General features: G+C 41.2%; 1 protein-coding gene across 2 annotated transcripts in view; it reads right to left on the reverse strand.

Moving 5' to 3' along the window:
- Positions 1 to 7,476, reverse strand: part of TTF2 (transcription termination factor 2) — a 46,798-nt gene extending 39,322 nt beyond the window's left edge. For both annotated transcript variants that reach the window (XM_077119767.1, XM_077119766.1), the window contains exons 1-3: positions 7,409 to 7,476; positions 7,223 to 7,325; positions 5,135 to 5,221 (exon numbers count right to left, since the gene is read on the reverse strand). In XM_077119767.1, coding sequence (XP_076975882.1) covers positions 5,135 to 5,221; positions 7,223 to 7,325; positions 7,409 to 7,436 — 218 coding nt within the window. In that variant the 5' untranslated portion in view covers positions 7,437 to 7,476. The remainder of the gene's footprint in view (positions 1 to 5,134; positions 5,222 to 7,222; positions 7,326 to 7,408) is intronic.
- Positions 7,477 to 23,507: the final 16,031 nt, after the last annotated feature.

The raw sequence follows: 23,507 nt of genomic DNA on the forward strand, positions 1-23,507 counted from the left end.
TCAGGGACTAGATGCCAATGTTCATCATCTGTATGTCATCAACATCGTTCTTGTCAGGGCAAGATTTCTTCCCTTTGATTCTACTGAGATACTATCCAGGTTTTGTTCTACGGTCTGAAAACAGAGGGCGTGGCTGAAGGCCAGGCAACTGCTGGTGAGTGGTGCCATCTGGTGTCTAAATTGGAGAACTGCACACAAATGCAGTTAAACTCCAAGGTATAAAAAGCGGAAATCTTCCCCTCTGCTCACACCCCTCCTCTATTACTGGGCAGCACCTGTCTCCTAGCTATGTTAAGCTTTAAACACAATAGCATTAGTTAGATGTAAAGTGCCTTAAGTTCTTGAAAAGAAAACTCAGTTTGTGGGAAGGAAATCTGTATCCCACAGCAGGAGGCCCAGCTAACCGGCAGTACTGCTAAGGAAGCCTTCCTCATGCATTTATTCATTTCTGCTTTAAGTTTCAGCCTTACCACTTATCCCGGCAACTGCTTTTTAAATTTGTTGTGCGTTTAGAACTGTGTTTTATTTGTCCTAAAACAACCTTTTCAAGTACTATTAAGTGTCTACTAATAATAGTGTTCTAGAGTTGGGCTGGAATACATTTGGCATACTTTGATTGATTGATCACTATTTTAAAATAATGACAACCTTTCAGCCTCATCTACCTAGTTTGAGAGATGTTAACCAGAAAATTTTAAAATTCTATCTTTAGCCCAGATCTTTCTCCAGAGCCATACACTCAACTTTTCTGGCTCTTTTTACATATACATATGGCATGCCTATGTCTAAAGCTGTATGGATTAGCCACACACCCGAATCTCCACTGAGGTTACTTTTCCTCCCTTGCCCTGTTTAATGGTAAGTTCGTAGCCCACAAACCCCGCTTAGCACAACATGCCCAGTATCAGACAAAATGCACCACACAAGGCATCTCACAGAATCCTCACATCCCAGGGCAGCTGGGACTTCCAGGATCACCGTTCATATAATAAAATGGAAGGAACACTCTCAGCAAGTTTCTTCCAGTTTAACCACACCCAGCTCCGGCGCTGCTGCCTCCTCAATTCAAGCCCATCATCTTTCCCTTACAGAAAGCTGGTGTGTCTGGAATCAGTCAGACCTAGGCTGGCATCCCAGCAATGCCACTTAATACTATGGGACCTCAGATTCTTCTCCTAACCTCTCTAAATCTTAGTTGTTGGGTTTTTTTAACCCTCTAACACAGAGATACTGAAACCTGTCACAAAAAAAATTATACGAGGAGTAAATAAACATGCAATGCAGTAGGCATTCAATGGAAGCTATTATTTCAGCAGTCTCCTCACCTCCACTCTTCACTTTCTAATCTATTTGTGTTGGCTTGAAAGGATGTATGTCCCCTAGAAAAGCCATGTTTTAATCTAAATCTCATTTCATCAAGGCAGAATAATCCCTATTCAATAGTGTATGTTTGAAACTGTAATCAGATCATCTCCCTGGAAATGTGATTAAATCAAAAGTGGTTGTTAAACTTAGGTGACGACATGTCTCCACCCATTTGGGTGGGTCTTGATAAGTTTCTGGAGCCCTATAAAAGAGGAAGCATTTTGGAGAATGAAGGAGATTCGGGAGAGCAGAGAATGCTGCAGCAGCATGAAGTAGAGAGTCCACCAGCCAGCGACCTTTGGAGATGAAGAAGGAAAACGCCTCCCAGGGAGCTGCATGAAACAGGAAGCCAGGAGAGGAAGCTAGCAGATGATGCCATTTCGCCATGTGCCCTTCCAGATGAGAGAGGAACTGAACTTCATCGGCCTTCTTGAACAAAGGTATCTTTCGCTGGATGCCTTTGATTGGACATTTCTATAGACTTGTTTTAATTGGGACATTTTCTCAGCCTTAGAACTGTAAACAAGCATCTGATTATATTCCCCTTTTTAAAAGCTATTCCATTTCTGGTATATTGCATTCTGGCAGCTAGCAAACTAGAACACTATTCTCCACAGTTCTCCTTTTAATGGAAATGGAATCCAAAATCCTTTAGTGGCTTCTCACCACCTAGGGCAGAGTTCCTGTATGGTAGACAGTCCCCAGTAGTATATAAATGATTTTCAGTGTCAGGAGGACATCCTGACCTCAAGCACTAGAGGCTTCTCAGCTCTACTCTAACAGCAGAAAATAACCGAAAAATGAATTTCTTTAATTCCACTTATAATAGCATTAAAAAACATAAGTACTGAAGAATACATTTTACAGAAGGGGTATAAGATCTCTATAATATAAACTACTAAACAATGCTAAGAAAAATTTTTAAGTCGTAAATAAATGCACCATGCTCATGGATTGGAAGACTCAAAACTGATTAGATGTTAATTCTCCCCAAATTGATCTATATAGATTTGATGCAATCCCAATATAGTTTTCTGTGGAAATTAACAAGTTGATTCTACATTTTATATAGAAAGGCAGAGGATCTAGAGCAGCTAACAAAGTCTTGAAACAAAAAAATGAAGTTGAAGACCCACATTATTTTCTCTAAGTAATTGCACAAAGTCAGGAAAATGGATCAATGGAAAGGATTAGCAAGACCAGAAACAGACTCACGCATATACGGCTATCTGATTTTTTTAATGGCGCTAAGGCATTTCAATAGGGAAAGTAAAGTCTTCAAAAAAACAGTGCTGAAACAACTGAATAAAATAGGGGAAAATAAATGAACTTGTACTCCTATCACATATGATATATGAAATTAATTCAAGCTAAATCTCAGAGCTAAATGAAAAAGGTACAAAAAAAATAGAAGGCTTCTAGAAAAAAACATTGTGAACTTGGGGTAGGCAAATACTTTTTAGAGAGAAAGCAAAAAATCATATATAAAAAATGATAAAAACTGAACGTCATAAAAATTAAAAACATCTACTATTTAAAAAAGCAATTAAAATGCTCAGTGGGTACAGAGTTTCTGTTTAGGGTGATGGAAAAGTTTTACTAATGGATGGTGATTGCGGTATCACAACACTGTGAATGTAATTAACATCACTGAACTGTACACTTGAAAACAGTTAAAATAGGGAGCTCTCATGTTATGCATATGTTCCCATGATAAATATTTTTTAAAAATGAAAACCACAGACTGGGAGAAAATATTCACAATATGTATCTTTGCCAAAGGACCTGTATAGAAAATATACCTCATTTTATTGCACTTTGCAGATAATTGCGGTTTTTACAAATTGAAGGTTTGTGGCAATCGTGTGTCAAGCAAACCTATCAGCATGATTTTTCAAATAGCATGTGCTCACTTCGAGTCTCGCACATTTTAATTCAGGTATGTACACTGTTTTTCTAGATATAATGCTACTGCACAGACTACAGTTTATGTAAACATGACTTTTATATGCACTGGGAAACCAAAAATTCCGTGTGACTTGCTTCATTGTGGTGGTCTGAAACCTAAAAACTGCAATACTTCCAATGTGTGTCCACACCCAAAGAACACTTGCAACTCAATACTAAAAGGACAGACAACACGATTTTAAAAATAGAAAAATAAATCCCCAAAGTTACACCCCATGATTCCATTCATGTGACATTTCTGAAATGACAACATATTACAAATGGAGGATAGATGCTTGACTACGGATGGGGTTGGGAGAAAGGGATGGCAGGGAAGGGTGGATGAAGTAAGGAGGTGGATGTGGTTACAAAAGGGCGACTCCAGAGAATCGGTGGTGATGGAAACTGTTTCAGAATCTTGATTGTGGTAGAGATACACGAAACTACAAGTGGAATAAAACCGTATAGAACTAAATACACACACATACAAATTAGTACAAAACTATCTTTGCAAATAAGATCAGTGGGTTGTATCAATGTGTTTTGCAAAATGTTCCACTGGGGGAACATGTTCAGGGGATCTCTCTGTGTTATTTCTTATAATTGCATGTGCAGCTACAATAATCTCAATAAAAATTTCGATTAAAAAAATAGGCAAAAGATTTAAACAGATATTTCACGAAAGAAGATAAACAGATGGCAAGTCAACATGTGAAATGCACTGTGGTACATTCATAAAATGGAAATCGACTCGGCAATAAAGAAGAATGTACTACTGAAACACATGATATGAACGGATCTTACACACTGTTAAGTAATAAGTAAAAGAAGGCAGACACAAAAGAATATATACAATACGATTTCATTTACATGAAGTTCAGAAACAAGCAATGCAAATGTATAGTGATAAAAACCAGAACAGTGGCTGCTGCCTACGGGGGGAGGGCTGACTGGAAGGGTCCTGATGGCACTCACTGGGGGACAGCCACCTTCTACATTTTGACTGGGGTCTCAGTTTTATGGGTGGGCGTATATTTCTCCAAACTCAATCGGTTGAACACCTGAGATCTATGCATCTTACTATATGCAGAAATCAACTGAGAATAACAGTAGCAGCAACAGTATTTAGGTATGCAAAAATTGCAAAGATGGTACTCAGATGCCGGTAGCTTTGGAAAAAAAAAATTATCTAGAATATATACATCTCGAATTGCACAAAAAAAATCATATAAAAACCTTTACATCCTGGCTCGTGTCCTTCTGGCCAGCCTTATCTCCTGAAGTCTGTGCTTAAACATATACTAAACTATTACCAAGTCAAATGCTTGCAATTTTCTGAAGATGCCACATAACCTCTGTATCCTAAGGCAGGGCATTAATCCATCAAATGGGACGCCTCTCTTACCCCTCCCTACCCGGCCTCTGAATTCCTAAAAAAGAGGGAAAACTAACACTTATTGCATACCTAACATACGCTCAATATTTTTACACATTACCTCATTCTGTTACTGGAATGAGGAGATCAAGAGTTCAAATTAGTGATAGCTGGTGGGTAGATGTTACCAGCTACTTAGAGGTGGAGAGGGACAATGGTAGAGCAATTTATCCTGAAATCAACCAGAGGCCAGGCTTCTAAGATTAACCAGCTGCTTGGCAATTAATTAGGGAATCATCATAGCCCAGAGATATTCAATAAATACAGAAATAATTTTTTTTTCCAAAATGATTTTTAAAGAAGTCTATCTTAAGAAAACATATTTGGCTGCAACTCTTTCAGGAAAAAAAAAACAAGTACATTTAGATGTTTCTTTTGGACACTTACTTGTATTCTTTCGTGCCTTGAGGTGAAAACAAACCCTGAAGCTCTACCACAAAGTCTTCGTGCAATAAACAATGAGAAACAGGAATGCTAGAGGAAAAAAATTGAAAATTTTTTGTTTCAGGAGGCAAGAAAAAGAGTCAACGTCAGATCCGAACTATGGGTTTTTAACTGGAGTCCAGGTATGTCTTCCACTGAGTTTGTAATGCCCACTCATTTATATATCTGTGTGCATTCGTCTGGGGAAAGGGTCCATAGCTTTCATCTCTTTCCAATCCCTCAAAGCATGGCACTAAATTCATCTTTTCCCTGATGATTCCAAAGCTTAAAATTTACTGGGCTAGGTGAACTCGATACTGTGATACCCCAGGAATGACTGAGGTATCTCAGGCTGGCTGGGAGGCCCTAGGCGAATTTTCCCCAGGTCCTGCCATCATCCTTTTTCTAATAACCTATTAGTTGTCACCTAGTGGTATTTACTTGTTTGCGTTTAACACACTACCAATTTGATTCATGTTGTTGTAAATAAGTTTTTAAACCCCTCAACTTATTACAACTTATTAAAAAAAGTAAATATATAACATTTGAGAGAAAATAGGCCTCAAGTACTTTTATATGAGCTGTGGCATTTTTTTTCCCTCGTATTCTGGTTACCAGACATATTCCAAATAGGTGTCTACCAAATAATTGTCCTCAGGTCAAGTATTATTTTACTAGCAGTATATATGCATAAATGGCACTCTGCATATAAAGGTGTGTTTCTTTTAATATAAAACCAAGTCTTATGCCACCATTCGTACTTAAGTCCTGTGAGTAAGAACATGCTTTCGTGTCTCGTGAAACTTGAGCTGGGTACTGAACCTAAGAAGCTCAGTAAACTCAGAAATGAGAAATAGAAAACCCTGGTATCATGGCATGTTAATCCAGATAACTGGGGCACTGTAGATTGGTCCCTCCTATCTTAACATTTGATACTTTTACTCAAAATCTCAATAATTTCTTTCAAATAAGGAAAAAAAACTTATTAGAGGGCTTAGAAAATAATGTCTGTAAGAATTTATTTTCCAGGGCAGTGTGACAGTGGCTCAGAGGCAGAATTCTCGCCTGCCATGCAAGAGGCCCGGATTCCATTCCCGGTATCTGCCCGTGCCGATAAATAAACAAGTAAATAAAAAATTATTTTGTAAACCCGAAAAACAACGCGAAGCCTTTCATTTAGTTTCAAAGCATAACAAAGACACGAATCATCTAAATCACTTAAGTGAAGCATGAGAAGTTAATACACATGTTGAAAGGACACTTTATTTTCTAGAATCGATATTCGTGTGCCTTACATATGCTAGGGAAAACCTCTGTCAAGTTCAGTTAAATAGAGAGCAAGAAAAAAATTGCTTAATGACCTGGCAGTTGCAAAATGTGCATAGAGAATGTATGCAGTGAAATGGGTGGTACCTGTTATTGTGAAAGCAATAACTGGTGAGGTCAGCATCAACTTTGATCCCTTTAGAAGAGATGCTTTAGGTTTCTGGGCTTCAGCTTTGAATTCTGTGAAACCAGAAGGCTAGATCAGATGTTTCTCTCAGCGCTAATTCCTAAAGCAGAAGTTCCTAGGTATTATGAACCTCACCACTCAGATGCACAGAATCCTAGTAACTCAAAAAGGGAATAAATAAATAAAAAGGCTGACGCTCGGACCACCAGAGCGTTCCAGCCAGCGTGAAACAGCAAGTGAACTCCCCTAGGCCTGGGGGCCGTAAACGGGAGGGCCAGTCTGGTTAAGAAATGGGAGTGATCAAAACCTGCCATGTGAACTGTGACTCAGGGCTGGAAGGGACTGGAAGGATCCCGACCCTCCATGATACGGAAGGGGGTTGGCGGCCCGGACAGGGGGAAATGACCAGCCTCGGGCCAGGCCGCCAGCAACGCCGGAGCCGGGGTCCCACGTCCAGCACCGCTTCCCTGGCCAGTGCTCGAAGGGCTGCCCTGGCTCCTCAGATCCATCACCCCTGGGCCCTGCAGCAGGGGCCAGCGTGGAGCCGGCCTCTCCTCCGGAGGCCCCAGGGACGCGCGCCCGCCTCGCGATCTACTCACTCGGCCGTCCGCACGAAGCCGCACGCGTCCGCCCGGCACACATAGAAACTCCTTCCTTTACTGGGGCCATCGCGAACGCCGGTCTTCAGAAAGCAGAGGCTTCCTGAGGAGACATGGAGGTCAGCAACGACTGCGCCGCCGGCCGACCGACCGACCCTGGGGAACGCAAACGCGCCGGCGCCTTACCGTGCTGCGGGCACCGAACTCGTTCCATCGCGCCCTTCCTCCCTTCTTCCACCCAGCAGGCTCCCCAGGGCCTGCTTCCGCCTTTGGCCCCGCCCTCCTCACGCAGAAACCAATCACCATTCGTCTCCTGCGAGCTTAGCCCCTCCCCGCGAATTCGCTGGCCGCCTAGCTCACTATCAGCCAATCATAGAGGAAGCGTCGCTCGCTTATAACCAATCAAAGTCGCCGTCACGCTTGGCGCGCGCCGAGAAGAAAAGTTAGTGGGCGTGAGAACCTGGCAGGGGCGGGCGATCGGACAGCTCTGGAGGACTCTCTGGGGCCCCGCCGCGGCTCCTTGGTTTGCCCAGCCCCTGTAGACCCGGCCCAACAAGCAGGTGAGATGTGCAGCATCCCGTGGACTCCTGGACGTGGGGTCACCCTCCCGAGGCCACAGAGTGAGCGAGCAGCAGGTCTGCGGGCAGGTGCACAGGTGTGCTCTCCAGGTCAGCACCGACTGGACCTCGCAGCTGCGTCCTGGGGCGTGTTCTCCAGGCACGCGCCTTGAAAGCCCCGACTTGGAAGTGTCGAGGTGGAAACCACAGGGGATAAAATACATTGCCTTGGGCGAAGGGGAATTTCGCTCTGTACGTTTTAGATCTTCTAAAGTTTTCTACCAGCGTGCCTTTGTAACTTTAAAAATCCAGGATGAAGTTAAATAAAAGAAAGGGGACTATTTGAAATCGTCATCAAATCTATTAACTAAAAAGGGCATGGAGATAGAAATCGGAGATTTATTGCAATGGAGATGGCTTCCTATTACAGCTAATGAGGACCATATGCCCAGACATATGGAGCGGCATGTGCAGCTGTACTTACGGGGGCAGTAGGAGAGAAAACTGGAAGTCTTGGAAATCTCAGCTACGTGATAAATGTGAATGTCACGGAGGGTTTGGAGGAGAGGGGACAAAACAAGTATGTATTAAATAGGTTTTCTGTGTTCCAACTGTGGACTAGGTGCTTTAGGAATGTAAAATTAATGTATTCACACACACACACAGGAAAGTTTAACACAACTGTTCTAACCACAAGGAACTTACTCAATAGCAGAAGACATGGCATTTAAATAACAATATAAAATACTATTTAAATACCAAGATGAGTGGAGTTAGCAGTAAACTCTGTAGGACTAGAAAAAGATGAGACTGGTGTTTCCAAAGTAGAGTTAGTTTATGCCTAACTATCCCTCTGAAGCCCCTATAAATAAATTTAAAGATCAGACAGGAACAAAAGACAAATCAACAAATGGAGAGGCAGTTTCAATATCTCCAGGTTATAATACTTTCGTGGAAATATTTTATATACATTTTAATTAATTAATTAATTAATTAATTTTGGCATGGGCAGGCACCGGGAATCAAACCCGGGTCTCGGGCATGGCAGGAGAGAACTCTCCCTGCTGAGCCACTGTGGCCCGCCCTATACTTTTTTTTTTTTTGGCTTTTAAAAAGTGGAATTTTATAAGCTGCTAATTAACAGTTCTAAGGCCGAGAAAATGTCCCAATTAAACAAGTCTACAGAAATGTCCAATCACAGGCATCCAGGGAAAGATACCTTGATTCAAGTAGGCCGATGAAGTTCAGGGTTTCTCTCTCAAGTGAGAAGGCACATGGTGAACACAGGGCTTCTCTCTCATCTGGAAAGGCTTATGGCAAACATGGCATCATCTGATAGCGTTCTCTCCTGGCTTCCAGTTTCATGAATCTCCCCAGGAGGCATTTTCCTTTTTCATCTCCAAAGGTCACTGGCTCATGGACTCTCTGCTTCGTGGTGCTGCAGCATTCTCTGCTCTCTCTGAATCTCTTTTCTCCAAAATGTTTCCACTTTTATTGGACTCCAATAAACCAATCAAGACCCACCCAAATGGGTGGAGACATGTCGTCACCTAATCCAGTTTAACAACCAGTCTTGACTAAATCACATCATCCAGGGAGATGATCTGATTACAGTTTCAAACACACAGTATTGAATAGGGATTATTCTACCTTTATGAAATGGGATTTTGATAAAACATGGCTTTTCTAGGGGGCATACTTCCTTTGAAACCCAGCACATTCCACCCTCTGGCCCCTAAAAAAGGCATGTTTTTCCCATATACAAAATACATTAATTTCATAACAATATCAGAAATCCTTAAACCTTTCCTGTAACATTTCAAATACAAGATTAAAATCAGTATAAAGTCTCATCAAAGTTAGTTAAAGGCATGGACAGTCGAAGGCAAAATTATCCTGTCTTGAACCTTTGAAAACTCATAACAAGTTATTTGCTGCCAACATACAAAGGAGGAACAGTCATAGGATGCATATACACATTTCCATAGGGAAGAAGGAACACAGGGGTCACTGGACCCATAGTTTCGAAAACCCTCAGGGCAAAGTCCATTAGATTTCAAAGTCTGAGAATCATTTATCCTCTGGGCTTCTGAAAGCGGCAGTCCCACCCTTTCCAAGGGCCTATGCAGAGGCCTGCCTCTCTTCGAATTCAACCTTGGGGGGCACTGGGGAGACCACCTTTTTCTAGGCTCCACCCTCTCCAAGCATCAGGGCTGCACCTGGGCTCTCTGCCATCTCTGGGGCATATGCTCAACCCCTCCATGTGGGCAGCCAGGCTCTCCCCAAACCCCAAGGAATGTGCTTCACCCTCTCCAAGGCCTGAGGCAGCATGACTCTTCCACTGAAACCAGGTGAAAGGCCCATTCTCTGCCTTTGGGGCAAACTCACCCTCTCCACGGGCTTGGGTGGGTCCACTCTCCTGGCCCGAGGCTTCTTGACTTCAGACCTCAGCCTCCGCGGTTTTGCCTCTGCAGTTATTTTTCCTCCAATGAGTCCCTTCTCTGAACCCCCCAATCCAGACTGGCAGCGGCTCTGTTTATACAGGTCCCACAGCATTCTCGCTGACTTTCTATGCAGTAGCCTTGAATCATGACCATCAGACATAAGGAGTTGCCACAAATCCTTCCTGGATAACTCCATGTCTGATCCTGGCTTTCTCTGAGATGGCTGACAGTTTCCACATCTGGTTAAATCCTCATGTAGAGCACTGTTCTCTAGTGTCTCCCTTCCAGGAAGCCCAGAATTCTCCAGAACATCAACTTCTGGTTTCTTTGTACCCAAGAGTTCAATTCTCAGTTTATCTCTTTCCTGTCACATTTTACTATAAGCTGTGAGGAGAAACCAGGCTGCACTTTCCAGACCTAATTTGGAGATCTCTTCTGCTAAATATCCAAGTTCATGGCTTTTAAAATCTGCCTTCCAGCCAAAGCCACTAGTCAATTTTGCCAGATTATCTGCCATTTTAAAACCAGGCTTGCTTTCCTTCCAGTCTATAATAACACGTGCCTCATCTCTGTCTAAAGCCTGGTCAGAGGTATCTTTAGAGTCCACATTTCTACCAACAGTCTCTTCAAAGCATTCTAGGCCTTCTCTATGAAACTTCTCACAACTCTTTCAGAATCTGCCCTTCATCCATTTAAAAAGCCGTTCCAACATGTTTGATATTTGCAAACCACAGCAGCACCCCACTCTTTGTTGATTGTAGATGTAATCACCCACAGATGCAATGAATTCATGGATGATTTAAGTCCATGAAATAACCTCACAGTTACAGTGAGGCCAGTGCTTGTTTGACTGGACAACTGTACATCATCAACTAACCAGTTGACACATGCACCTAATCACCACAATGCCGACAATATGTCCACAGAAAAACTTGTACACTGATATAACAGCATTATTCATGATAGCCCCAAAGTGGAAACAATCCAAATGTCCATCAATTGATGAATGAATTAAGCCACAAAATGTGGTGGTATAGCCATACAATGGAATATTATTCAGCCACAAAAAGGAGGGAAGTACTGATACATATTACAATGTGGATGAACCTGAAGAACCTAATTGTTCTAGTTTGCTAGCTACCGGAATGCAATATACCAGAAACAGAAAGGCTTTTTTTTTTATATGGGCATGGCAGGCAAGCACTCTTACCTGCTGAGCCACCGTGGCCCACCCTAGAAAGGCTTTTTAAAAGGGGAATTTAATAAGTTGCAATTTTACAGTTCTAAGGCCGAGAAAATGTCCCAGTTAAAACAAGTCTATAGAAATGTCTAATCAAAGGTATCCAGGGAAAGATACCTTGGTTCAGGAAGGCCGATGAAGTTCAGGGTTTCTCTCTCATCTGGAAGGGCACATGGCGAACACAGTCAGGGTTTCTCTTACATCTGGAAGGGCACATGGGGGAACATGGTGTCATCTGCTAGCTTCTTCTCCTGGCTTCCTGTTTCATGAAGCTCCCTGGGAGGCGTTTTCCTTCTTCATCTCCAAAGGTCGCTGGCTGGTGGACTCTGCTTCTTGTGGCTATGTCATTCTGCTCTGCTCTCTCTGAACCTCTCGCCCTATACATTTTTAATAAATGCTATGCTGGAAGAAGTAGAATATGAATACTGAATTTGCAGGAATAGAGGGGCATGGTAATTTAATTCTCTCTTGAATAACCTCTGTTTGGAACAATTAAGACAAAATCAGGTCCTTTTAGATATCTTCCTCTGCAAGCACCTAAGTCAATATTTCAAGTCCAAACCCATCTATGTGTGCACAGCCAAATCACAGAAAAGGGGACTATTCCCCAGTGAATTTGGCCTATGCTTAGACCTTGCATGGCCCATCCCATCTAATCATATTCATAATAGTTAATAAAACAAATAGGTTGATGTTGCTTTTCTTTGTCACAATTGGAAACATTTTTTAAATTAATTTTTATGCCTGTTTGGCAAAAGTTACAATGAATATACAATATACACTTTTCAAAAGTGCACATGTATTTGTTTTCATTTATATTAGCCTGCAGATCATTGGAGAGACAGACCTTCAGAGAATGTGCTGTATCGACCTCTATTTTAAGTCAAGTGGAGAGGGGAGTTTGAGCTTGTTTTTCTTTAAAGCTTAATTTATTCCAAATGAATACCTAGGCCACGTCCTAGAGCCAAATGGTTTAAATTCACTGGTTAATGGTCTGATAAATTATTTCAGTATGGGGCTGGTCAAAATCAAAGTATATGGTGGAATTATTCTAAAACTGGATTGTTGTAATGGTTATGCAGTCATATAAATTTACTAAAACTCATAGAACTGTACATTTTAAATAGGTGAATTTTAAATTGTATAAATTATGACTTGTAAGGTGGTGCTGAGGGGATCACCTATGATCCCTTAACGTGGCTGTCACCATCAGTTTAGTTTTTAAATAGCCAATGATTCAAAGTTTTCTGTTATTTGTAAACATCCAGCTTTTATGCAGCCTTTATCATTGACTCACTATTTCAAAAAATTAAATTTCTAAATGTGTGTTTAAATCAGCTGGCTATTCAAAGAATCATATTTTGTTTTCTGAATTTATATCCCTCTGGATTTTTTGCTTGTTGTTTGGAGGAGGTAGCTCATTTTCAATGGCAGATAAAGGGTTTTTCACCCATGAGACACAGTATTAGACACCCATGAGACACACAAATCCTAACTTTCTCTGAAATAACTGCTTTTGCATGCATTGTCACATTTAATTCTCAAACTACCCTGGCAGTGGGTATTCTTTTGTCCCTTAAAGCAGTTAAGGAGCTTGCCCAAAGGCAAACTTCCTAGAACTTTAGAACGAGTCTGGACAGATCAAGGACTGGAAGCCATTTCTCGAAACTTCCAATCTAGTTCTTTCCCCACATGTATTTTCATGAGGCATAAATCATCCAGTGATTCATTCAGAAATTTAACTTACACATAGCCAAGTAGATATTTGTTGTGGTATAAAAAGACGGGGCTCAACAAATCCAAGACAAACACAAAACCAACAAAACATACCAAGTTCTGTCATTTTATAAATGATCACTAGGTGGCAGTGTATCAACATAAAAACCACAGACATCTTGCCCTCTACCGCGGTTTCATTCCCTCTGCTGAAAGATACGAAATGATAATTCAATTTCATTTCATTTTATGCCTTTCAAATGTATGACTATTTTTAACTCATCCTTTGACAAAGACACAGTCAGGATATTATTATAATGAGCACCAATCTGGTTATGATTTCAAAAGCCAAGACACTTTACACGTTCTTTTGATGTACCTGTATTTTGTAGTATTAGATTCTGAATTCCACTGGTTTAAAAATAGTATGCCAAGAGTGGTCAAAAACAGGGTCTTCATCTTCTTTTTGAAAGTGAACAGTTCAATAACCTTTTAGTAAATGTACAGAGATGTGCAACCATTACCACAATCCAGTTTCAGAACATTTCTGTCACCCTCCAGAAAAAAATTTCCTGAAGGCTGTGTATATTAATCCAGCAACCACCCCCAGCCTCAGGCAATCACTGATCTCTTTGCTGTCTCTCTATGTTTTCCTTTTTGGAAAGTTTCATCTAAATGGAATCATAAAACATGTAGTCTTTTACCTCTGGTTTCTTTCACTTAGCATAATGCTTTGGAGTTTTGACCATGTTGTAGCATGCATCAGTCTTTCACTCCAACTGCTGAATTGTATTCCATTGCATCCATTCACCAGTTGATGGACATTTGAATTGTTTCCTGTGGGGTTATTATGAATGATGTTGTTATGAATATTAATACAATTCTTTACATAACTATTTGATTTCATTCCTTTTGGGTAGATATCTAGGAGTGAAATTGCTTGGGCTGTATGGAGAGGTGTAAGAAACTGCCAAACTTTTCCATAGTGGCTGTAGCTTTTGCGTTCTCACCAGCAATTGTGAGGGTTCCCTTTTTCCCACGTCCTTAGGAGTTGTTAGTCTCTGTTATTATTATTAGTGACATTCTAGTGGGTGTGAAATGGTTTCTCACTTCGGTTTTAATTTGCATTTCCCTAGTGACAATTGGGGCTTATGAAGCCATCATCTTCCTCTTTTTAAGTGGACATGAAAAGGCTTTTTCCCTGAAAGCTTGGAGGGAACTTACACCAAAATTTAAGTTAAAAAAAAAATGACATTTTATTGTTACTTATCCAAGAAGATCAAAGAAATGTTAATGGCTGCGTAATATTAAGAAACAAAATTGTACAGATACTATGGTTACAGTTATTATGTCAAGACTAAATTTAACTACAACAAATGATTAACTATTAGGACTACATATCATATGATTCCATTTGTATACCTCTGGGAGATTGAGTTGGGAGATAAAATTGAGTTATGATTTTCATTTTCTATAAGAATGCACCGAAATGCTAATAATGCTAATTGAAGATGGTAGATTATTGGTGCTTTTTTCTTTTCCCCTACTTTCCTATAAAATGTGCAATGTCATTATACCATCAGCTGTAGAGTGACCGTACGATCACCGTCTCCACATTTCACCATAGTACCTCTTCTTACACTTGCTTAGTTCCCAACTTGGCTATTTAATCCTGACTTTCTTCCTGTAGTTACTCCTCTGTTAAAAAGTCTTCGGTGGCTTTTGATTCAATTTAGAATAAAAGTTTTGGTGTCAAATTTCAAAATTTATACCAAGCGATCATTTTCACTTTTACCTTAACCCTACACTAATTATTTCGTTTACTTCTAAACTTCACCTTAACTCCAATTCCAAATATTACTAGACAGCAAAGACACTTCACATATGTTCCCTAAAAACCTTTCCTCTTGACAAATTCCAGATGACTATGTGCTTATTTTCCAGCAACAGCCCTGGGGACCATTTCTTCCATTAGGCAACAAATGGCCCTAGGTAAATTCTGGGTCCTGGAAGTTGCAAATGAATGCACTGCCCAGCGCTCCAAAGGTTTGTGCCATGGTGCTGCACCTCCTTAGATGCTGGGATCCCAGACCTGGGAAAACTCCAGCAGATTCTAGATAGTTCTCTCTGTATTTCCTTTCTAAGTTAGCTGAGTTGCTGAAGCAGAGCAGCCTGTTTTGTGCCACCAATTTTCAGTCTGAAAAACTCAACCTTTTGAAAGCATGAATCGGATTCTGTTACTCCTCTGCTTGAAACTCTTCTGTGGCTTTTGATAGAATTTAGAATAAGGTGTTAATCCTTACCTTGGTCCAGACAAGGCGCTATATGACCTGGCCTCAACTTCTGCCGCCTCCCATCCCCCCCACCTTCTGCCATCTGTCATGGTCAGGTTCATGTGTCAACTTGGCCAAGTGGTGGTGCCTGTTTGTCTGGTTGGGCAAGTGCTGGTCTGTCTGTTGCGATGAGGACATTTCATAGAATTAAATCATGATCATGTCAGCTGCTTCCACAGCTGATTCCATTTGTAATCAGCCAAGGGGAGTGTCTTCTGCAATGAATGATGCTCAATGTAATCATGGGAAGCCTTTTAAGGAGCATTCAGAAGAGACAGGCTCTCTTCCTGCTTCAGCTGGTGAACCTCTCCTGTGGAGTTTGTCCAGACCCTCCATCGGAGTCGTCTGCTTCACAGTCTGCCCTGCCGATTTTGGACTCTGCATTCCTGCAGTCACATGAGACACTTTTATGAATTTTATATTTGCGAGTGTTCCCTGTTGATTCTGTTTCTCTAGAGAACCCTAACTAATACACCCTCCTACTTGTTGCTTATTTTGTCCCAGCCACGCTGACCTGCATCTGCTCCTCAGTGTGTCCCAAGCATTGTCTCACCCTAGGACTTCGCTTATTTTGTGCGTAACCCCCATCAACTCTCAGGTCTCAGCTGAATTATCCCTCAGTGAGACTCTCCCTGGCTCTTCTATCTATCGAGGTCCTTCCTTGTCATTCTCTGTCTCAGCACCCTGTTTGCCTCCTGCAAAGCATTTCGTTTGTAGTAGTAAGTTTTCGTCTGCTTGCTCGTCCATTGCCTGTCTCCTCCATAGACTGCGTGTAAGTTCCAAGAGAGCAGGGAACTTCTGTTCTGTTCACCACTCACTGTATGAACTCACTCAGTACACGCCTATGTGAAATGAGTGAAACCACAGAGTGCAAGGGACCCTAAAGTCATCTAGTGTATCTTCCCAACTGATGAAGTTGTCCCTTCCCCATCATCCCTAAGGGGTTCAGCACGGGAACTCCCGGTCGTGGGAAATTCTCTGTTTGGGTGTCTCAGAATGTCGGTTAACTCGAATGTACATTGAGTAGAAATCTGTCTCTCTATCTGAAGCTTACCCTTGTCAACTTCAGTTACATGGGATACCTAATCCTTTTCAACCTTACAAATATTTAAATATGGCGATCTCCTCTCTCCACCCTCTGTGTGCTCTATTTTCCCAGAGAAACAGCTCCAACTGCTTCAATTATTTTCTCCCCTCCAACCCCCCTCACTAGTATTATTCAGTGAATATTTTTGTTTAATTTGGGGCATCTCAAAGGAACTGTAAAGGGGGGTGCAAGGGTATGCAAGAGACCCGGGTTCTATTCCTGGCCCATGCATTTCCCAAATAAGCAAACAAGCATACAAATGAAAAAACCAACCAAACAAAAATTCATCAAATGATGCTGCAATAAGGGGATACTCACACTGAAAAAGAATGAAATGTGACCCCTGCTTTATAGCATACAAAAAAAATAGAATGCAATGTGAAAAATAGAGTAGGGTAATTATCCTCTTTACTTTGGAAGAGGCCACTTTGTATACGCAATATAAAGCTGCAAATCTTGTTTCTTTCTCTCTTTTAACAAATATGTCATGCTAGTAATTCATATGCAGTGTGCAATCAGGCAAAACCACTACTTCCATTTTCCACACATGAACTCAAGGCTCCTTTACCTTGTGCATCTCATCGCTTGACTTTTACTATGGGATTCTGTATTTTCAGCCATCATTCTATCCTTCTAGATCTCTTTGAATCTTGTTCCTATCAGCTGACCTATTAATAGTATCTCCTGACTCTGGGTCAGCTGAACCCTGGGCAAGCCTGCCCTCTTCGCCTTCACCCAAGTTGCCAGTAAAGATGCTAAACAAAGCAGACCAGAGCGCTTTAACACAACCTAGAGACCCCCTACAGGGAAATGTGATCCATCAGTCACCAAGCTTTGGGCATGGTCGTTCCCTCAGATATGGTGCCACATAAATGCCCACCTTTCTCACTCTTGTCCAAATGCCTTGCTGTCGTTCATGCAAGCTGTACGGCTGTCCCTTGACTTACCACACTGCAAAGCATGGCAGAAAAGGAAGTGAGGTCAACCTGATGTGGCTTATTCTCGGTGACTAGCACAGGAAGCAGCCCAGAGGCCACAGGCGGATGTGGTTCTTTAGGACAAATGCTCTTGCTCGGCACCGACGGGTCGGTGGTTCATGCAGTCACGCCATTTCCCTGCTCATCTGGCAATGTCTGTCACTTCTCACTTAATACTCTCCTGCCTCCTTCCTCTGCCTTTGGTCGTCTCTCCATTTGGAAGAAGTCTAGGGAGTCTCTAAACTGTATGTGAGGGGTTTGCTGTGATCCTACACTGAGAGGAGGAATAGTTTGACTCCTTTGATGGGGATCTGAGGCTGCCTCCCTGGGTCGCACATTAAGAAGCCCAGGACAACTCTTTCAAAAGGTCTGGCTCTTTCTAGCTCTCCAGTTCCTCCTTAGTACTTTCTCACCCTCCCTTTCCTGGACTGAACTTCCACCTTACTTTAAGCAGAGGCCTACAGGCATATTTCCACACTCAGTAGACAGAACTTACTCTGTTCCATTGTACCACAGAGGTCTGCCTGGGTGCTATGGGATATGCTGTCTCATCTCCCCTGGTGTCTAAAGGACTTCCTCAGCAAGCATGCAGCCTTCTTATTTCTCACAGTTGGCGAGGTCCATCAGACAGGGCCAACACAGCTTGTGCGGGCCATCAGAGAGACCCACTTGAGCCCAAGAGAAGAGTTTGGGTGCGGTGGGAGCTGTGGGGTTCTTTCTGTGGTTGGCTGGCTTTTATTTCTGCTTTCTCACTGTTATATGCTAAAGGCTCTTGCTTCTTCTCTCCTATTCCTCTTTTTTCTTGCTTTCCTCACTACTCCCTCCCCACAACCCTGGACACTTCTCCTTGGGGCCGGGGGAGCCAAAAACAACAGTACTGGTTGTGGTCAAGGAATCATCCAGGTTCTTTGTAGTCCCACCCAGAGTTCAGCATGCATGCTTAAGCAATCCCTTTTCATCCTGCCCCTTCAGGAATCGCCTGCCTCTGATAGAAGAGCTAGAGCAGGGCTGAGTGGCAGGTAGGGAAATTTTGCTCAGTTCACTTGGCTGGTTTTGCTTTTACGTTGTTTACACCTCCCCAAGTGTGTGTACATGCACAGTAAAAACACCAAACATGCAGCACTCACATAACTCACTCCACCTGCACCATGCTGGTGGGCACGAGGAGTGCACCTTGGACGAGTACAGGGCAAACTACCCTTCAATCCATCACTTGTGCTATCAGTTCCCAAGCTGATTATTTGCTATCGGCCAAAACAAACGTTTTCCAAATGTGCCATTTCACTCAAGTCTACAGGCAAACTGAATTGCTTAATTAACACACGTATAAAGTAAGTCAGGGTAGACATCTCTGGTGACTCCATTTCCCATTCACTTCCCGGATATTTATAGATATGCACTTGGAGCTCCTGGGTTAAATTACCCTGGATCCTCATTTAACAGCAAAGCACTCAAACAATTTTATCCAAGTGTTCCTCTGTCTACACTGTCTTGATATCCTGACTCTTTCCCCAAACTTGACTCTTAAGCTATCCTTAAATTAGTGTCTCGAGGTGAGAATGGGGTTCACCTTCCACTCCCCTGCCCTGTTCTCTCCTCCAGCCTATTGAGAATTAGGAAGCAAAACTCAGGTAGCTGGTTTCTCTTCCAGAGGTGGCAAGAAGACTTAGAATCACTAGCCTGTCAATGATGATAACGATGATGCCTAATATTTCTGAGCTTTAAGTCCTTTACATGTACCATCTCATTTAATCCTCCCAATAACTTTATGAAATAATAGGCATTATCCCATTTTATGGATGAGGAAAGTGAGGCAAAGAGAGATTGACTGCCAAAGATGACACAGCCAGTGGATGGTGTGGTCAGGATTTGAACCCCAAACGTTTAAATCTAGTTCCCACATTCCTGACTATGAAGTTGCCAAAGTATTCATTGGGCATGCCATCTAAGAGGGGCACGAAGTAAAAGGGAAGACCCTAGAAGTGAGTAATTATCAGCCACAGTTTTATCCTGCTGAACTTTATGAAGGCTTATATGTTTACTAGTTCTTTTGTGCAGAAGGATTACTATGAACAGTTGCCATTTAGCCATCTGTTGCCAGGTGGAAAATCTTCCAGTTTATTGCATTTGAATAATCCACATTTAACCCTGCAGGGAACATCTTTTCTCCATCAAGAAAATGGTTTCAAAGAAGGTCGTTAGAGATCTGCGCGTGTTAGGAGCTGATGTTGGATGGAGCCTGTAACCTTCTTTCAATATTGAAGCTAAGCCTAGCCACTTCAGACTCCTGGTAATACCACTGAATGCTCTGCTTCAGTAGTGATGCTTTTTGCACATAGTATCCCCCATTCGTTAATTTTAGGGTTAGAAAGTATTTGGTCCGCATTTAAGGGATAAAAGCCATTCTGACATGGGCCCCCTTTTATTGGGCTGGTTACATCTTGGCTATTGAGAAAAGAAGCCTCGAAACAATTTCCTGCTACCAGCTTGGAGGTGCAAATAACTGCTGTTGGACAGACCATTAAACAATACGGAGATTCCCTAAAGACAGACTTCAGAACTTGTAGCATCTGTCTCCAGGAATGGGAGGCCATTGCAAAACATGTTTTCCTGTGCCTATTTGAACAGCATCATAAGGCAGCATGGAGTAGCCATTCAGTCAATATGCATCTGCCTGAAAAGAAATCCGTGGGAACCAGGGGTTTGGGGGACAGTGTGTCTCCTATCCAAATTCACCCTCCCCCTTTTCAGAGCAAACAGACACTTAGAGATCATGTGCAAAACAGGCACTTATCATCATTTTCTGTCCCACGTGTCCTCTCAACACCTTTTTGCAACTGGAGGATGCATACTGTGATGGAAAGAGAATTGCTCTGGAGTCAATAGACCTTGGCTTAAATGCTACCTCTACCAACGGATCAGCATGAACTTAGGCACGAAACCTAACTGGTGCTCCCTGATTAATGGTTAATCTCAGCGTCTTCACGTGGTCATTCCAAAGATTCCGTCCTTAGAACACGTGATAGCTGCTCAAGAGTTAATGTTAACCCCATTTTACTTTCCTCTTTGAGGGAAGCGATTATGTTGGTTACTTCTGCATGCCTCATTCCCAGCATATGTCTTTGCACATTCTAAACATCAGCAACATTCCTGCTATATAAATAAAACTTGTAATTTCTCTTGTGTATTATCATTCCTAGCTCAGTACTAATCATCTAGTTGGTTGTCAAATCTTTTTTCATAGAAAACAAGAGATGCTTTAAAAAAACCATTATCTCATTTCTGTTACTATGAATAGTTTTGCTGGTTCTTGAACTTCAAATAAATGGAATCATACTGTACAAACCTTTTTTGTGTCAGACTTTTTTCACTCAACCTAATGCTGAGAGGTTCATCCATATGGACATGTATAACAATGGTTTGCTCATTTTAAATTACTGTATAGTATTCCATTCTACGAATGAATGAATAAAGTACAATTTATCCATTCTCCTGTTGAAGGACATTGGTTTTCCCCCCAGTTTTAGCAATGATAAGTAAAGGTACTGTGAATATTCTTTTACATATATTTTGGTAGACATAGGCATCATTTCTCTTGGGTACATATCTAGGACTGGAGTTGCTGGTTCACAGGGTAGGGGTATGTTTAACTTTATTGGAAACTACCAGATTATTTTACAAAATATTTGAACAAATTTACCCTCCCACCAGCAACATATTAGGATTTCGGTTACTCCAAATCCTTATCCGTAATTGATACAGTCAGTTTTGAAGCACCTGAGCTGACATCTAAGCTTATTGGCTGTTCGGATATATCATTTGGTGAAATTATGGTATTTTGCCAACTTTTAAATTGGGTTTTGTGCCCTTGTTTTTTTACTGATTTCTATACGTTCTAGACATAAGTCTGTCAGATACATTTTGTGAATATCTTTCCCATAGTCTGTGCTTGTGCAATCACTTTCTTAATGATGTATTTTGATGAACATAAATGTTTTATTTTAATCATATCCAATTTATTAATTTTTTCATTTTATGACCTAAAATATATGGTGCAGGTCAAGACACATTTTTTTAAAATACAATTATCCAATTGCACCAAAATCATTTATTAAAAGAGACCATCCATCCTTTCCTCACTGCAGCGGCATCTAAGCGTACGTTAGGTGAAGGTATACATGTGGATGCATTTCTGGGCTTGTATTCTGTTGCCTGGTTTCACTGTCCCACACTGTCTTAATTATTAGCTTTATAGAAAGTTGTGGAATCTGACAGTGCAATTCCTCCAATGTCTTCTTGAATATTGATCTATCATGGATAATTTGTATTTTCAATTAATATTAGAACGAACTTGCCAATTTCTAAAAATACATGGGATTTGGACTTGGATTGCATTAAATTAAACTTTCTCAACCTTGGCACTACTGAAGCTTTGGACCAGACAATCCTTCGTTTTGTGGGAGGGACTTGTCCTGTGCATCATAGGGTGTTTCATAGCATCCCGGTTTCCACCCGTTAAATGCCAGTAGCATCTCTTCCCCTGCGCCCCCACCCCAAGTGTAATGATAAAACATATCTTCATACGTTGCCAAATTTCCCCTGGGGAGAAAAATTGCCCTCTTCTCCCTGCATTAAATCTATAGAGAAATTTGGAGAAAACTGACATCAGAACAATGTTAAACTTTCAATTCATCTCTCTGTTTAGTTAGGTCTTCCTTATGACAACAATGTTTTGTAGTTTTCAATATAGAGCTCTTGTACATCTTTTGGTGAATTATTTCCAAGACATTTCTATGTCTTTATGCTATCATAAATGGTCATCTTCATACTTAATTTTCCAATGGTTTATTTTTAATATATAAAAATATAATTCTTTTATACTGATCTTCCAGCTGGCAATATTGTTTGAAGGTACTTTGGATTTACTACACATGTAATCATATCTTTTGCAGGTAGACCACTTAATTTCTGCCATGCCAATCTTTTTACCAGTGATTTCTTTTTCTTCTCTTTTAGCATTGGCCAGGACCTCCAGGACAGAGTTCAATAGATACAGTTATAATTGGCATCCTCATCTTATTCCTAACTTCATGGGGAAAGCATTCAATAGTCCATCATTGAGTATGATATTCTTTCTCAAATTTAGAAGGTTCCCCTCTATTACCAGTTCAGAGAAATATCATCATCAATAATGTGGAACATTATTAAATGCTTTTCTACATCTATTGAGATGATCAGGATTTTTTTTCTTCTTTATTCTCTTAATAGAGTGAATGACATAGATTGATCCTCAAATGTTAAGCCAAATCTGCATTACTGTAATAAGTTCCATTTGATCATGATTTAATATATCCACGGAACTCTATTGAAGATTGGCAAGGATTTATTAAGTTGTGCATAAAAATATATACAGTCACTTCATTTACATTATGGATGCCAGTGCAGTGGGGAAAGGATGCATTTTATAAAAAATAAATGGTACTGGAGCAATTGCATAATCATATGAAGCAAAATGAAACTGTACCTCTACCTCACATTTTATGCAAAGAATTAATTTAAGATGTATCTCTACCTCCCATTTTATGCAAAGAATTAATTTGAGATGTATCATGGACACTTTTGAATGGTTAGACAGTGAGGCTGCAGAAGAAAACACAGGCAAATAGTTTCCTGACCTTGAGACAGGCATAATCTTGCAATGCTATCTTTTTTTTTCGCATGTGCAGGCACCGGGAATCGAACCTGGGTCTCAGGCATGGCCGGCAAGAACTCTGCCACTGAGCCACCATGACCTGCCCTTGTGATGCTATCTTGATGTCAGAGTTTATAGTTTCTGTTGGTGGATTTGGGATCTGATGCACGTATTACACAAGACAGAATTCCTCCTCCAATGTGTTTAGTCTCTTGCACCGTGTCTTAAATGTTGCATTA

The sequence above is a fragment of the Tamandua tetradactyla genome, chromosome 11 (genome assembly GCF_023851605.1).
Source record: "Tamandua tetradactyla isolate mTamTet1 chromosome 11, mTamTet1.pri, whole genome shotgun sequence".
Taxonomy (NCBI): Eukaryota; Metazoa; Chordata; class Mammalia; order Pilosa; family Myrmecophagidae; genus Tamandua; species Tamandua tetradactyla.